General features: G+C 36.0%; 1 protein-coding gene across 1 annotated transcript in view; it reads left to right on the top strand.

The window, feature by feature from the left end:
* Nucleotides 1-15,786, top strand: part of atp8b1 (ATPase phospholipid transporting 8B1) — a 126,958-nt gene that overhangs the window by 58,124 nt on the left and 53,048 nt on the right. Inside the window, exons 4-13 of the mRNA XM_039750466.1 lie at nt 842-955; nt 1,479-1,577; nt 2,652-2,713; nt 3,076-3,148; nt 4,123-4,193; nt 4,385-4,467; nt 6,681-6,839; nt 7,832-7,920; nt 10,185-10,375; nt 12,128-12,336. Of these exons, the coding sequence (XP_039606400.1) occupies nt 842-955; nt 1,479-1,577; nt 2,652-2,713; nt 3,076-3,148; nt 4,123-4,193; nt 4,385-4,467; nt 6,681-6,839; nt 7,832-7,920; nt 10,185-10,375; nt 12,128-12,336 (1,150 nt within the window). The remainder of the gene's footprint in view (nt 1-841; nt 956-1,478; nt 1,578-2,651; nt 2,714-3,075; nt 3,149-4,122; nt 4,194-4,384; nt 4,468-6,680; nt 6,840-7,831; nt 7,921-10,184; nt 10,376-12,127; nt 12,337-15,786) is intronic.

Raw genomic sequence — 15,786 nt, 5'->3', positions numbered from 1 at the left:
GTCACTGAAGCTACTCCTCTGTCTGGAGATGACACTGTTCAGTGGATGCAGTGGATTATTAATGATTGACAGGAGTTTGCTTAATGCCCGTCGCTCTGCCACAGATGTTAAACTGTCCAACTTTACTCCTACAATAGAGCCTGCCTTCTTAACAAGTTTGTCCAGGCGTGAGGCGTCTTTCATCTTTATGCTGCCACCCCAGCACACCACCGCGTAGAAGAGGGCACTCGCCACAACCGTCTGGTAGAACATCTGCAGCATCTTACTGCAGATGTTGAAGGATGCCAACCTTCTCAGAAAGTATAGTCTGCTCTGACCTTTCTTACATAGAGCATCAGTATTGGCAGTCCAGTCCAATTTGTCATCCAGCTGCACTCCCAGATATTTATAGGTCTGCACCCTCTGCACACAGTCACCTCTGATGATCACAGGGTCCATGAGGGGCCGATATTGTAATGGTAGCAGATTACGTTTGCAACCCCACATTGCACAGTATGGCACTGGGTTGGCTTGGGTCCCTGACAAAAATAGTAATAGAAATGCTAGATGACGAAAAAAGTTTAATGTGATGGACAGGAATCGAACAGAGATTTTCTGCTTTAAAGGCAAAAGCACATTTTAGTGTTTCATGTCACACATTTCAGCCGCGAGCTGCATTATTTGGAGAAACTGACTTGTAGTACATGTATGCTAGATTTGAAATCTGTGGTGTGATAAACACAGATGTGCTTATTAAACAAATATATTGTGATTTAAAGTCATAGAGGTTTTGCTGATGTTTGAATCTGAGTAAGATGCAGTGTGTTTTACAGTTGTTGTTTTTTTCTCTTTTTTTATTTAGGGGAACGCAATTAAAACATACAAATACAATGCTTTGACTTTCTTGCCATTGAATCTTCTCGAACAGTTTAAGAGAGCAGCAAATGCCTATTTTCTTGCCTTGTTAATTCTGCAGGTATGTAACTCACATGCATCTATATTATGCATATATTTTTTAACAAAAGATGTGAATAGCTTTTATACAATAATAAAAAAAAATTGACCTCTGAAAGTCTGTACATATTTCTTTGGTTGATCTCTGACCTCAGTGTTATCATTGACGTCTTGCACATTTGTAAATAAAAAATACATCATTGGCTCTTGTTTTAATTTTCCTTTAGTCATTGGTAAGGAAAACCTAGGAGCATTTACCTTGCAGGCAATTTCATCTGTAACTGTTTCTAGCATTCCTTTTGATCATATGTTTGCTTTTAACAGTCAGAAAGAAGTACAATAACTGCTAATGTAGAACACCATTAACTCTTAAGATTTAGTTCAGAAAGTAGTTCCTCTGAAAATCACTGTCATTTGAAAATTGAAATATTTATTGAAGTGTAGAATATTTGTTTGTGCATTAGTAAAGTATTAGTAAACTATACTACAGATATAAAGTTCTTTACATATTTTAGATATTACCTCTGTCTTTCTCTTTGTTTCAGGTTATTCCTCAAATTTCAACATTACCTTGGTATACAACATTGGTACCTCTTATCCTAGTTTTGGGTATCACTGCTGCCAAAGATCTTGTTGATGACATTGTAAGAATAATAGTCTTGTCAAAATGTTATTTATTTTGTTAGAGTAATTGATTTCTAGGTGTGTTCATTTTGAAAGAATTCAGCATTGACAACAATAATATGTAATTTTTTTTTAATGGTAATTTTGAATAATGATTATTCCTGAATGCAGACTACAGATTATCATTTTCTAGAGCTCTTTGTAGATGCAATTACAGATTAATTTGACTATCTTTCCGATTTATTGATTTAAATGTTGTTCTGATGGACTGGTTGTAAGTCAATCTGGACGCAAGACAGATGCATTCAAAACTTACCGTATGTGCATTCAAAACTTACCGTATTCATCGTACTGTATAATAAGTCCCATAAGTTATATTGTTTGCTTTATATCCCTCTTATCATTCTTAGCACATTGTACAGATTTTCTTTTTTTGTGAAAATTTTTTATTTTATTATTTTGTTTTGTTGTTACTGATGCTCGAATAGGTGCTGAACCTTTCCAGCTTCACGATTCCTTTCTTTGTGTTACGTTATATCATCAATGTGAGCCTCTCCCAGTGTTTAACTGTGCTGTTTTAACGTTTTAGCCTGTTAATAGTAAATATTAACAGATAAGAGATCAGTGTGATTTTTATTATCCCATTGTAGTGGTTCACATAAAGCAGCACATCATGAGTCACAACACAGAGGTTTCATAGGTTAACTGGCTTCAAAGCCAGACTGCCACAGTATAGCGTGTGTAGTAAACACCACTTGTAATAGGATACAGTAACTTAGTCACATGCGATTGCAATCGCTTTCCTTCCTTTCTCATACTGCTTGATCACCTTCATTTTTGGGTCGCGAGCAATTGCCTTTTTCCCTGTAATTGTAAGACAAATATAACTGAACATAGTCTAAACCACTGCAGGTAATAAACTGAGATTGAGATTAATGAGTCACAGCATACTGAACTGGCGTGGTGAAAACTGTCGTTTGCCACATTTAATAATGTGACTTAAGTTAATCTTACACAATTTATTTCTTATTAGGCAAGTTGGAAAATTCTTAGTTTCCATAATTTTCCTTTTTTTACATTTTTTTTAATTTTAGGCTCGTCACAAGATGGACAATGAAATCAACAACAGAAAATGTGACGTTATCCAAAATGAAAAGTATTTTATATTTTGATTTTTTTTTCTTCAGATAAACTTGTGTGTACTTTTCTAAGCTTGTATTTTTCTCCTTTTGGTGGTTATTTTTCTTGATCTATTTATTAAAGCATTTTTTATGCTACATTAAAAATGTTCTTAATGTTTCTTCTAAAGCAAAGTTACTAAAATTGTAGACTTTATGTGATGACCATTTAGTTTTATTGTATAATGATTTGCTTGTCATTTCTCTTTTTTTGTATCAAACAAATACCTAAACCAACAAAAGAGGCAATTTTTTAAAGGTTTTTTAGGCTCATAGAAATGTTTGAAGTTTATACTTAGTTGGTAGTAAATTTTTCATAAATTCCTTAAATATTTTATAGGTTCACAGAATCTAAATGGATGAACATTAAAGTTGGAGATGTAGTCCGACTGAAGAAAAATGATTTTATTCCTGTAAGTTAAATTTTCTGGAATAGTCTGTTTTAATTTCCCATGAAAGAAAACCGGTGCCTTTTTTATAATATAGTGAAACATTACATCCATCCATCCATCCATTTTCCAACCCGCTGAATCCGAACACAGGGTCACGGGGGTCTGCTGGAGCCAATCCCAGCCAACACAGGGCACAAGGCAGGAACCAATCCTGGGCAGGGTGCCAACCCACTGCAGGACACACACACACAAACACCAAGCACACACTAGGGACAATTTAGAGTTGTCAATCCACCTAACCGGCATGTCTTTGGACTGTGGGAGGAAACCGGAGCGCCCGGAGGAAACCTACGCAGACACGGGGAGAACATGCAAACTCCACGCATGGAGGACCCAGGAAGCGAACCCGGGTCTCCTAACTGCGAGGCAGCAGCGCTACCACTGCGCCACCGTGCCGCCCTGAAACATTACATTTTGTGCATTATCTTTCAGTATCTCTCTCAAAGTTTTTTTCATACTCCTGGCACCTGTTTTTTGGACAAATATGTGCTATTATGTAGTCTCTGTCTTCCAGTACTGTTGTTTTTTCAGTGAATGTGTGCTGTATCCCTCTCGAGATTATGTACTGTTGCCCTTGCCCTTATTTTGTCTTTGTGGTGCTTGGTCTCTTGGTAGCCTTTGCCCTAGATGAAATCATATCCGATAACCTTTTGCTGTCACCATAGGGTCTTCCGTGTCCCTTAATTCTGATTGTGCAGTAAATAATATTGGGAATGCTAGTTTTTAGTATTACAGTATGGGTGACATGGTGGTGCATCCTGGGTTTAAAGTTGATGCTTTCTTGTTGTCATTATGGAGTTTGCACAGTGTCCCTGTGTTGGACTAAATCTGAATTAAGAACATCATTATTTCTGTGTGACAGCATGTTGTGCATAATCATATACATGCTTTAGAGTTAAGGTTTGTTTATCTTTGTCACGTTTTATTTTAATCAGGCTGATTTGCTTTTACTGTCAAGTACGGAACCAAATAGCCTGTGTTATGTTGAAACAGCAGAATTGGATGGGTAAGTCTGTGTAGTAATTTTCATTTTTTTAACTACAAGTTCTATAATTTTGTTTTTATTCAGAGTCTGAAAATGAACATAAATATTTAAGTAGTTTTTAAGTATCTTCCCACCAATGAGCAATATGTTTAAATATTTAGCATTCTCTTATTAAAAAAAGTAGGTAGAATTTTTTTTTTTTCTTTGTATAGGGAAACAAACTTAAAATTTAAGATGGCACTGAAAGTCACAGATGAACATCTTCAACAGGAGAGTCAGCTGGCCAAATTTGATGGTGAGTTGTTTAAAAATACTCTTAACCTTGTTTACTAATGATACTTGTTTCTGCTTTCAAAAAAGCTACTAAGATGGTGTAACAATGCAAGCACCACTTAGTAGCCTTTTTCACCATTAACTCTTTTAGGGCGCATGTCGACTAAAGTTGACATCCAGAGGCAGAGGGCGATGAAAGTGTTAAATTTCAATCAAACTCACTGTTACATGATAGGTAGACCTGCTTTGCTCGTAGAACTTTAGACTCGTTGACTTGACGTTGAATCCCTGTATGTGCAGGAATTGCGTGGAGTAAACAACGTCTAGAATGGCATCGACATCAGGCAAGAGAGCAAAGTGACTGCGCAAAAAAAATTCTGTGTGCGCATTATTTAGTTATTTTTGTGCGTTATTACTGAAACAGGCTCTGACTTATCAAACTACAATTCTGATGCAAGTAATCTGGAGGTCAAATAATGAAAGTCAGGTGCCTGCATTAGCAGATTAGTCCCCAGATGATCGGGCAGCTGACACGCCCCTGGCGATGTTTGCCCGGGAGAACCACACTGACATTGATCTGTGGAGGGAAAACTGGCAGCAGGACTTTACCACATGATGCGGTGTGCTAGTGGACACTATGGTTTACCAGCCATTACAAGCTTATGAGTGATGAGACACACGGGTATGTAATAAGTATGTGAATTTACATACTGTAGTGGCTCATGGAAGATAAGAGTGGCATTTGTCAAAATGAAGTGGTTTATGTTGAATGTGTGAAACCATTGCTTTTGTGTGCTTTTTAGAAAACTGAGTTTTTTGGGAAAAATATTCAGCCCTGAGACCAAAGGGGAGAAAAAAGCAATTAGCCCTAAAAGAGTTAATTTGATTGACAAAACTGATATTACCAAGCTATCAACTGGTGTTTTAATGATGAAATGCGTCAATTTAGAGGAGCATTTCTGTACATTATTAAATATAGGTTAGCTAATTTGGTAAGGCATACTTGATATTTGGTGCTTCATTTAATCTGTCAAAGCATTTGGTATTTGTGGGACTCTGTGGCAAATGAATTTTTCGTTGCTTTTGGAAAGGGTGTGTAATTTTTTTTTTTTTTTCTCTATATCATTTTACACACCCTCCACCTCTGTATCAGAGTTTGTTTTTCTCCATGAGTCTTATTTTATTACCATGTCAAAGGTGAGTGGCAAGTCTGCATTAGCTCTGGGTATGTTTTGAGTGTGTGCGGAAGTGGACCTTGTGACAATTGATTCCTGCCTTTTGCCTCATTGATCCAGGATATGCTCCTTCTACCTACTGCAACCCTAAATTGGGTTAAGAAGGTTTGGGAATGAAATTATGAGCTCTGTGTTGCCATGTGTTGTGCTTAGTAAATAATCACGCTAATTACATTTGATCAAGGATTATGAGTTCCATTCTAGGAAAACTGCAGGCTGCTGTTACAAATAGCTTCATAGTTAAAGAGTACCATTTAATAAGTGGATTGTACTCTTTAGTTATATGCATGGCTTCTTTGTCCTGTTTTTCTCCTTGACCATTACTTCTAACCAGTGTGTGAATTCCTTTTCTTTTTACATCGAGTCATGGTATTTCTGAACCTAATTGGATAATTGTCACATAATCTTTATTATTTTTTTTTTCTGTTTTTATTTAAAATGTTATTTTGGGATGAATGTAAGCAAATATAACTTGGTACTATGTTAGCTGCTTAGCCACTTTGACCATATAGTTTCCAGTATTAAGTAAACTATTTATAGTTTTAATTTAACCCTTAAGTATATGAAAACATTTAATGTTAATTTTTAAGACTGGTGATTTAGCTGTGTACATTGCAGTCTGCAGGTCCTCCAGTTAAGCAAAAAGAACGGCTAAGATGAAAGTTTGTCACAAAATGAAGTATGCATTGGGAATGAAATCATGTAACTGTGGTGGTCCAAGGCAATATTTGGTTCCCTCTTCTTTAGATGTTTTAGCACAAATTTCTGTACTTTTTTTTTTTTTTTTTTTTGTCCTGTTTGGTTTTATATTTCATATTGTCAAATAAGAAGTGTAGTGTGAAGGGCTGGGGGGCAACTGTGGTCATTTGTTCTTATCTGTTATATATAAATACTTATATAAAAAAGTTTTAATTGTTTTCAGTAAACAAGATTTGATCTTGAATAGGCACTTGTACATTTTCTGTCATAAATGTAAATTTTATTTATTTATATTTTAAAGCTATGGTTGAATGCGAAGAGCCAAATAATAGATTAGACAAGTTCACCGGTACAATGATGTGGAGGAATCAGAGTTTTCCAGTGGACATGAATAATATTTTACTTCGTGGCTGCAAAATTCGCAATACAGATATTTGTCATGGGCTTGTCGTTTATGCAGGTTTGTCAATTTCATTATAAAAATTACTATATTATAAAATTATTGCATCTGGTTATATTTAGTGTGCATATATCTGACATGTTTGTGTTTTCAAAAGCCGCTCCCCAAATGCTATTGAAATTTTTATTACTTTGCTTTGAAACTTAAGTGGGATTAAATAATCATCAAGTTGCAGTGATGAGTTTGTATGTGCAGGGTTATGAGAAGTCAATATAATCTCCTACATTATTAGGGTTAAAGCTATTATTTTTTCTCCAGCCGTCTGGAGTTTTTTTGTTTTTTCTGTCCCCCCTGGCCATTGAACCTTACTCTTATTCGATGTTAATGTTGATTTATTTTTTATAATTATGTCTTTCATTTTTCTATTCTTTAATATGTAAAGCACTTTGAGCTACTGTTTGTATGAAAATGTGCTATATAAATAAATGTTGTTGTTGTTGTAGGGTTAAAGCTAAAAACTGTATTACTTTTTGAAAATGTGTATATGTGTTACATGTGTGATCTAGTGACTTAGGAAGAAAGCAAGCTAGTTTTGTCTCAATGAATATGTAGTAGCTGTCAGTAATGTGGTATAGTTCTGCACCCTATGGAATTTGTCACCCCATAACCCGGAGGCTACCTGTATATATGTAACTTATTGATACATACAAGTATACACACACACACACAAACACACAATGTATGTGCTTTTTCTGTGAATTTGAAAACAAATCATCCTAATATATTTTACATCCATAAGTGTTTGGGATTCCTTTAGTATCCATAAGTTTTAAACACCGCCCATCTTTAAGAATCTTACATAGGGTTTAGCAGAGTTGTAGTCTTTTTTTTTTTTTTATCACCACAATGCTGAGTGAAGTGGTGTAAAATAATATGTAAAGTAAGGTAGCAGGGAAAGAAATCTCCTTTTAATTACAAATAATGTTATAAATACAGCACCTCAATCATTTTGTTTTTTTTCTTGTGTTTTGTAAAATGTTTCACTTTTGCAGGTGCAGATACGAAAATTATGAGGAATGGTGGTAAAACCAGGTTCAAAAGAACCAACATTGACTACCTGATGAATTACATGGTTTACACTGTAAGTATATTTTTCAGGATTTTAAGATGATTGTTCACAAATAATTTTTGGACACTAATTTGCCAAGAAAAATATAACCTGTGGCATTAAGAACCTTGTTCTTATAAAAACAAAGGATTATTTTCAACTATTTAGTACATTTACTTTTTATGCATACAAACTGTTTTCTGTCTGCTTACAGTGGGATGCAAAAGTTTGGGCAACCTTGTTAATAGTCATTATTTTCCTGTATAAATCGTTGGTTGTTACGATAAAAAATGTCAGTTAAATATATCGTATAGGAGACACACACAGTGATATTTGAGAAGTGAAATGAAGTTTATTGGATTTACAGAAATTGTGCAATAATTGTTCAAACAAAATCAGGCAGGTGCATAAATTTGGGCACCACAAAAAAGAAATGAAATCAATATTTAGTAGATCCGTCTTTTGCAGAAATTACAGCCTCTAAACGCTTCCTGTAGGTTCCAATGAGAGTCTGGATTGTGGTTGAAGGTATTTTGGACCATTCCTCTTTACAAAACATCTCTAGTTCATTCAGGTTTGGCTTCCGAGCATGGACAGCTCTCTTTAACTCACACCACAGATTTTCAATTATATTCAGGTCTGGGGACTGAGATGGCCATTCCAGAACGTTGTACTTGTTCCTCTGTATGAATGCCTTAGTGGATTTTGAGCAGTGTTTCGGGTCGTTGTCTTGTTGAAAGATCCAGCCTCGGCGCAGCTTCAGCTTTGTCACTGATTCCTGGACATTGGTCTCCAGAATCTGCTGATACTGAGTGGAATCCATGCGTCCCTCAACTTTGACAAGATTCCCAATCCCTGCACTGGCCACACAGCCCCACAGCATGATGGAACCACCACCATATTTTACTGTAGGTAGCAGGTGTTTTTCTTGGAATGCTGTGTTCTTTTTCCTCCATGCATAACGCCCCTTGTTATGCCCAAATAACTCAATTTTAGTTTCATCAGTCCACAGCACCTTATTCCAAAATGAAGCTGGCTTGTCCAAATGTGCTTGAGCATACCTCAAGCGGCTCTGTTTGTGCTGTGGGCAGAGAAAAGGCTTCCTCTGCATCACTCTCGCATACAGCATCTCCTTGTGTAAAGTGCGCCGAATGGTTGAACGATGCACAGTGACTCCATCTGCTGCACGATGATGTTGTAGGTCTTTGGTGCTGGTCTGTGAGTTGACTGACTGTTCTCACCATTTGTCGCTTCTGTCTATCCAGAATCTTTCTTGGTCTGCCACTTCGAGCCTTAACTTCATTTCACTTCTCAAATATCGCTGTGTGTGTCTCCTATGTGATATATTTAACTGACATTTTTTATCGTAACAACCAACGATTTATACAGGAAAATAATGACTATTAACAAGGTTGCCCAAACTTTTGCATCCCACTGTATATTAGACCCATCATTTAGCATTGATCACATAATTAGGTTAATATTTACTGTAGTTCTACAGTATGTTATATTTTAAAAAAAATTGGGTGACAAAACAATTAATAATGTTTTATCTTTAATGGACATGAATGGACGCTTAGTTGCTTTAAAATGATTTTCAGTGTTAAAGAATTAAACTGTATAATGCAAGCAAAGTAAATGCAAGGTCTGTCTTTCATTTTAGTTTTGTTCTGTATCATCTTAGCATTTAGGCCTTGATGCTAATTGGAAGAATTTTTTTATGAGATTTTTTTGCTCAGTTAGTTCATATGTTAAAATGTTTACTGGTGAAGTGAAGGCGCTTGTTTCTTTTCCAAAATATAATCCCACCTCGGAATAGACTTTTGGCAATAAAGTTTTTATTGCCTATATTAAATATAAAAGATTTTTGGACTGAAAGTTTCTTAAATTTCCTTTGCAATGTGGACAAACTTAACTTACAGTACGTCAATAATGCTATCTCCAAGAGTCCGTGTTACACAAAATGTTGTGAGCACAATACTTAAAATTTAGTTTTTAATTTTTGAATCTAAACTAGTTCTGTGTTTACTTTAGAAAATGTGTAGTGCATTTTATAGGATCTCTCAGCATATTTTAACCAAGCCTTTAAAAAAACCTATTTAGTTGTCAAAGTTTAAATTTGGCAATTTTTTTTTTTTTAATACAGCCATTCTGGAATTACTTACTAAATACTGCATTAAATCCTTTGTGCATTTTTCATCATTGTAATTATTTTCTCTACAGAGCCATTTTGAAATTTTCATTGTAGTTTTATATTTAGTACACTTTATTTATTTATTTATTTATTTTTTTGACAGATTTTTGGTCTTCTTATTCTTATATCTGCTGGTCTGGCCATTGGCAATGCTTTCTGGCAAGAGCAAATTGGTACAAATGCTTGGTATCTGAATTATGGAAATAATTACACTCCCTCTTACCAAGGCTTCCTAACCTTTTGGGGCTATATAATTATTCTCAACACAATGGTACCTATCTCTCTATATGTCAGGTGAGTCCAAAATGTAATCATAAATCAATAATGCTGACTTTGGTATATTGTTAGCTATTTGTAATATAGTATCCTCTCAAACTTGCTTAATCTAGTTTAGGGCTGTGAGGAGCCAATCATAGCGGCACTGTGCGCAAAGTTTCATTAAGTTCTGAAATGTTCTGGAGTTTTGTTTCCGCTGTATGCTAAGGATAGTGTCCTTGTTTTTCGCCTTGCTCATGTCATCATAGTAACTCCTGGTTGTATGTATTGTGCTTCTCTTCCTTTGTGTTGAACAAAACGCAATTACTTTATTATGCAATTATCTTTTTGCAAATTGCATAAAAATGTGAACTGCTTATTTGTAGTGGCTCTACTGAATTCTGATGATTTTTTCTTTATAAAGGTCAAGATGTTAAATCATGGTTATTTATAGTAACTTGCACTGACTAGAATAATAGCCTTGCAGAGTTACTTTCAGTGTATTGTTGATACTTCCTGATTGAGGCCTGAAAGTACAAAGTGATTTACAAAATGGTTGCTCGTTGCCAGTTTGTCAGTAGAAAGGATTGTAGGTACAGTGAACCGAAGCAACTTACCCCCTTACCCATCACCCCCCCCCACCCCCAGACTGTATGTAAATACAATTAATCCCTTCCAGACCATACGAACTGTATGTAAATATATATATTTTTTAAGTTTTTAAGCACAAATATAGTTAATTTAACCATTGAATGCACAGCATAATATTAAACTAAATGTAAAAACATTGAATAACACTGAGAAAACCTTGAACAACAGAGAAAGCTAACACTGCAATAGTTCGCACTATAGCGCTACCAACCACCGGCTAAAAGCACTTTTTAAATGAGTTTTAAGCACAGGGAAAAAATGAACATTAGAAAAAATCCGTAATTTAATAAACCACCAAGAAAAATAACATTGCAACAATGCATGCTACGAACAGATCGCTGGAAACAGAATTGAAAACAAAATCAAACCCAATGCATTCTTTAACTGCCTTCCTACCTTAATGCATCCAGCTCTCTCTCGTGCTGTCTGTGTGTCTGCACCTCGGGCTGCCTGTGTGTGTGTGTGTGGCAATCTCTTGTGAGCTGCTCTCTCTGGTGCTGCCTCTGTGTGTGTATGTGCGCCTCTCTCGCGCTGCCTGTGTGCGCCTCTCTCGCGCTGCCTGTGTGTGTGTATGTGTGTGTACCTCTCTCGTGCTGCCTGTGTGTGTGTGTGTCGCAATCTCTCGCTCTCTCTCTTGCGCTCTCTCTCTCTGCACAGGAAATGCACAGGGAGAGACTGAACATGTACAAACCGAAAGAGAAACTGGCTTGTTCGTATACCGAGTGTGTGGTTGTGAACCGAGGCAAAAGTTTGGCAAACTTTGATTGTAAACCGAGTTGTATGTATACCGGGACGTTCGTGATCCGAGGTTCCACTATATTTATAGTCCGCTTAATTAGGTTTCAGGGTATAAATATTTTAAGTTTCCATGTTTAATATATACAGTACATCTGCTGTAAAATTGTATGGTTACATGTGTTTTATATTTGATTTTTAAACTTGGAACTACAGTATTGTTTAATTTTAATATCTTTAGTTAGATAAATTAGATAAAATGTTACTACTCTTTACAAATTACTTACTTTGGGGGAAAACGGATTAAAAAAGTACCAGTATCTAAGATGTATGTTTATTTTAGTGTAGAAATTTTGATATAGTTTTAATTTTTGCTTGATGGTCATTTATTTGTGGTTTTTAAAGTGTTGAAGTAATCCGCCTGGGACAGAGTCATTTCATTAACTGGGATTTGCAAATGTACTATGCCGAAAAGGACACTCCAGCAAAGGCTAGGACAACTACCTTGAATGAACAGCTGGGACAGATTGAATACATATTTTCAGACAAGACTGGCACCCTCACTCAGAATATAATGGCATTCAAAAAGTGCCATATCAATGGCAAAACATATGGTAAGTGCCCTTGTACTGTTGTCATTTTTTGAGATTTAATTTCTTATCAAGTGAATGAACTAAAATTATCAACCCTTAATTTCTTTAAATCTTAGCAACTGCATTCACAGTTTTTAATTGCTTTGGAAAATAAAAAAACTAATTTGGTCAATGAAACTTTTGAAATGTATAATGTTAATGTCTGACAAGGCAGAATAATAAGAACTCCAACCAGCAGCTCAGTTAAATTACATGTTTACTTACCGCAAAAATTTGCTACTAATTTATAAACTGGTTGTGGCAAACGTTAGCAGTTGCTGCAACCTTTAGGATGTGCAACAGGGAATCCCTGAGCTACAGCAATCATTTGAAAAGGCAAAGGAGAATTATAATCTACCTCTACTTCTGATAATGTAAGAGACTAAAATCCTTTTTTATGTAATTGTATATAAATTGAATTGAATTAAATTGGACATTAGCCATTGATTTATTTGTAGTTGATAAAACATTGTGACAGAAATAAGAAAACAGAACAGAAACTGAATTAAATACATGCTGCAGGGAAGAGGAATAATATCAAGAAAAAGTTGAAAAAACAACATGAGATTTTACAAAGAGATAGTAGCAAAAGGTTTAAGGAAAAAAAAAGTTGAATTTTACTTTATATTTTAGAAAGGTCAAGCAAACAGGTTGGACTGGCCATTGGGGCTTCTGGGACAATTTCCAGTGGAGATGCTGTCCTTCTATGCTGCACCTTTGGCCTACAAGCTATGCAGCAGTAAGTGATGATCAAGTAGATAAGAAAGAGATGCACCATCAGTGTCCCACACTGTTTTCCTCTTATGCTACACAATCTTACTAATCCCTGGGCTGTTTCCCACCACCATAACCTAAGGATCTAAGAATCAAAGCAAATAATAATCCTGCATAAGAAACAGACAAGAGGTGTGATGGAGAAAGTAAATTCAAAAACTGGCTTAAGATTCTGCAAAGGTTAAGATAAATAGTGAATTATTTGGATGGCCACAGAATAGGGATCTTCAACATCATCAGTGTAGAAGTGGTCCACTCAGCAACCTGTTTACTCTTACTGCACATGATGCCAAGACTGTTCATGAGAGAATCCAAATAAAAAAAAAATAGAGATCATTTGTTAAACAGCAAATGCAGTGATAGAGGGGTTGTTGAATTTAGGAACATAGTGTAAACATCTTATGCTAAATACAATGCCATAATAGAATTTGATTTTATTCTCTGTAGTTTCATGTAATCAGTAATCTAAACTGTTTTATGCTCTATTTTATAAGGATTCTAACTTTCAAAGTCATGTGAAGTTAAGTTAAAGTTGGCTTCAAATTACTTAATCTGGTTGGATATAAAGTCATGTTCTAGCCAAGTCACCAAAGGCTCACGAGAGAACAGTCTTCTTACACAATATAAGGATAGACGGTTTGTCCTATAACACTTTTATAGTTCTATGCAGTGCATGTATTCTTTACTTTACTAATTTCGTAATAGTATGAAAGAAAGATTTAAAACAATAAAATGTGTGCTCTTCAAAACTATTGCATCAGCTTTTGACATTTTATGTATGTTAGAATTGGGTGTTTGACACAGAGTCTTGTATTTTAAAATGCAGAATAAAAAATGTGGTATTAGGTGTAGAACTACACCTTTTATTACCTCAAAAGAGCAGTTGTAATGGTGTAAACCTTGAAATTGGTTCACCTCTTTTAGTGTAGGTGTTAATGCTTGTGTATTGGTGTTTAACTTGTCAGTTATTACAGTTTTTTTCAATCGCTAACAAGCGCTTACCCATACTTCAGATACTTTTTCTAACCTCTTAACACAGACTCACACCTACAAAACACAATTGGCCAAATGGATAATTTTCTTCTCAAAAATACATTTTGTTAAATATATACTAACTCTTCATTTCAAAATAGAACACATCTTTCTCTGCACACACTAACTTTACAAAAACACTATAAATCTGACTCAAAATGAAATTATTCTGTCAAAGAATAACACTTGTTTTCACTTCACAAGGTACATGCAGTCAATCAAAGTACACCAGGTTTCAAAATACTGGCTATTATTGACATTACAAAAACTGCATAGACTTTTATGTTTCAGTTTTACAGGTATTTGCATGCAAAACATGCAATCCACCATTTTGACACCAGAAATGTCTTGGTTGGTAACTGTATGTCCACATGTACAGTAATGTTCACATTCAAAAGCATTCCAGTAAAAAGCAAACAAGTTTTTTTTTCTTTACTGTTTACTACAGGAGGTACAGTGGAAACATGGTATGATAGAACAGAAAAAGTTTTACAGTATTGCTTACAGTGAACAAAATATCCATGAAACACACAAGAGCATTCTGAACAAAAAAACAACAGCAAAAAGCCAAGATAAAAATGGGGGGAGGGGGGCTAAAAAAAGGCAAAAAATTTGCATCTAATCTCTGCGATCTTCAGGGTTAGGCCACATGTTTTCATCAACATCACATCTGATGTTATCCAAGTCGATGCACCTGGGATAAAACCGCCTGGTATGTCGGATCCACCCTTGGCAATCATCAACTGTGATGTCCCTGGAGCCAGCATCCATGGCTTCAAGGAGGGACATCTGGTCATGTGGCTGATGGTCATAAACCTTCCACCTCCATGCAGAAAAGAACTCCTCTATGGGGTTGAGGAAAGGTGAATAGGGTGGAAGGAAGAGACTTACCAGTCTTGGGTGAACTTCAAACCATGTTGTTATTGCTTGCGAGTGATGGAAAGCCACATTGTCCCAGGTAATTACAAAGGTCCTCATGTTTTCACCCTCCTGACCCTGCTCTGGAACCAGGCGCTGGTGGAGATCATTGAGAAAGGCAAGCAAGCGCTCTGTATTATAGGGTCCAACCTGACATCTGTGAAGGAGTAATCCTGCATTTGCAATTGCTGCACACATGGTAATGTTTGCCCCTCTCTGTCCTGGCACATCAACTGTGGCCCTTTTCCAATTACATTTCGTCCCACGCCGACGCCTTTTGGCCAGATTGAATCCTGCCTCATCGATGTATATGAATTCATGAGGGGCCTGGTTGGCCTCCAATTCCATAACTCTCTGAAACAAAGTTTATGTAAGTCATGTTATTACTGTATACTATACTGTACTGTAACATAGTATTGTGTAGGTTACCTACTTGCAAAGTGCAAAGCTTATAGAACTGGACATTGAATTGAATATACACTATACCTGGACATATTGTCGTCGTAGCTCCTTGACCCTCTCACTGTTCCTCTCAAAGGGAACAGTGTAGAGCTGCTTCATCCGCACTCTGTTTTTGGACAATGTCCGCGTAATGGTTGTGAGGCTGATTCTATCAATATTGTCAAATATCTCATGGTCCGCCACAATTCTAGTTTGAATTTCACGCAGTTTTATTGCATTATTTGCAGCAACCATTTCTACAATGGC

Source organism: Polypterus senegalus, chromosome 4 (assembly GCF_016835505.1).
Source record: "Polypterus senegalus isolate Bchr_013 chromosome 4, ASM1683550v1, whole genome shotgun sequence".
Lineage (NCBI taxonomy): Eukaryota > Metazoa > Chordata > Cladistia > Polypteriformes > Polypteridae > Polypterus > Polypterus senegalus.
The sequence above is the reverse complement of the archived record's forward strand: the minus strand, read 5'-3'. Positions and strand labels throughout refer to the sequence as shown.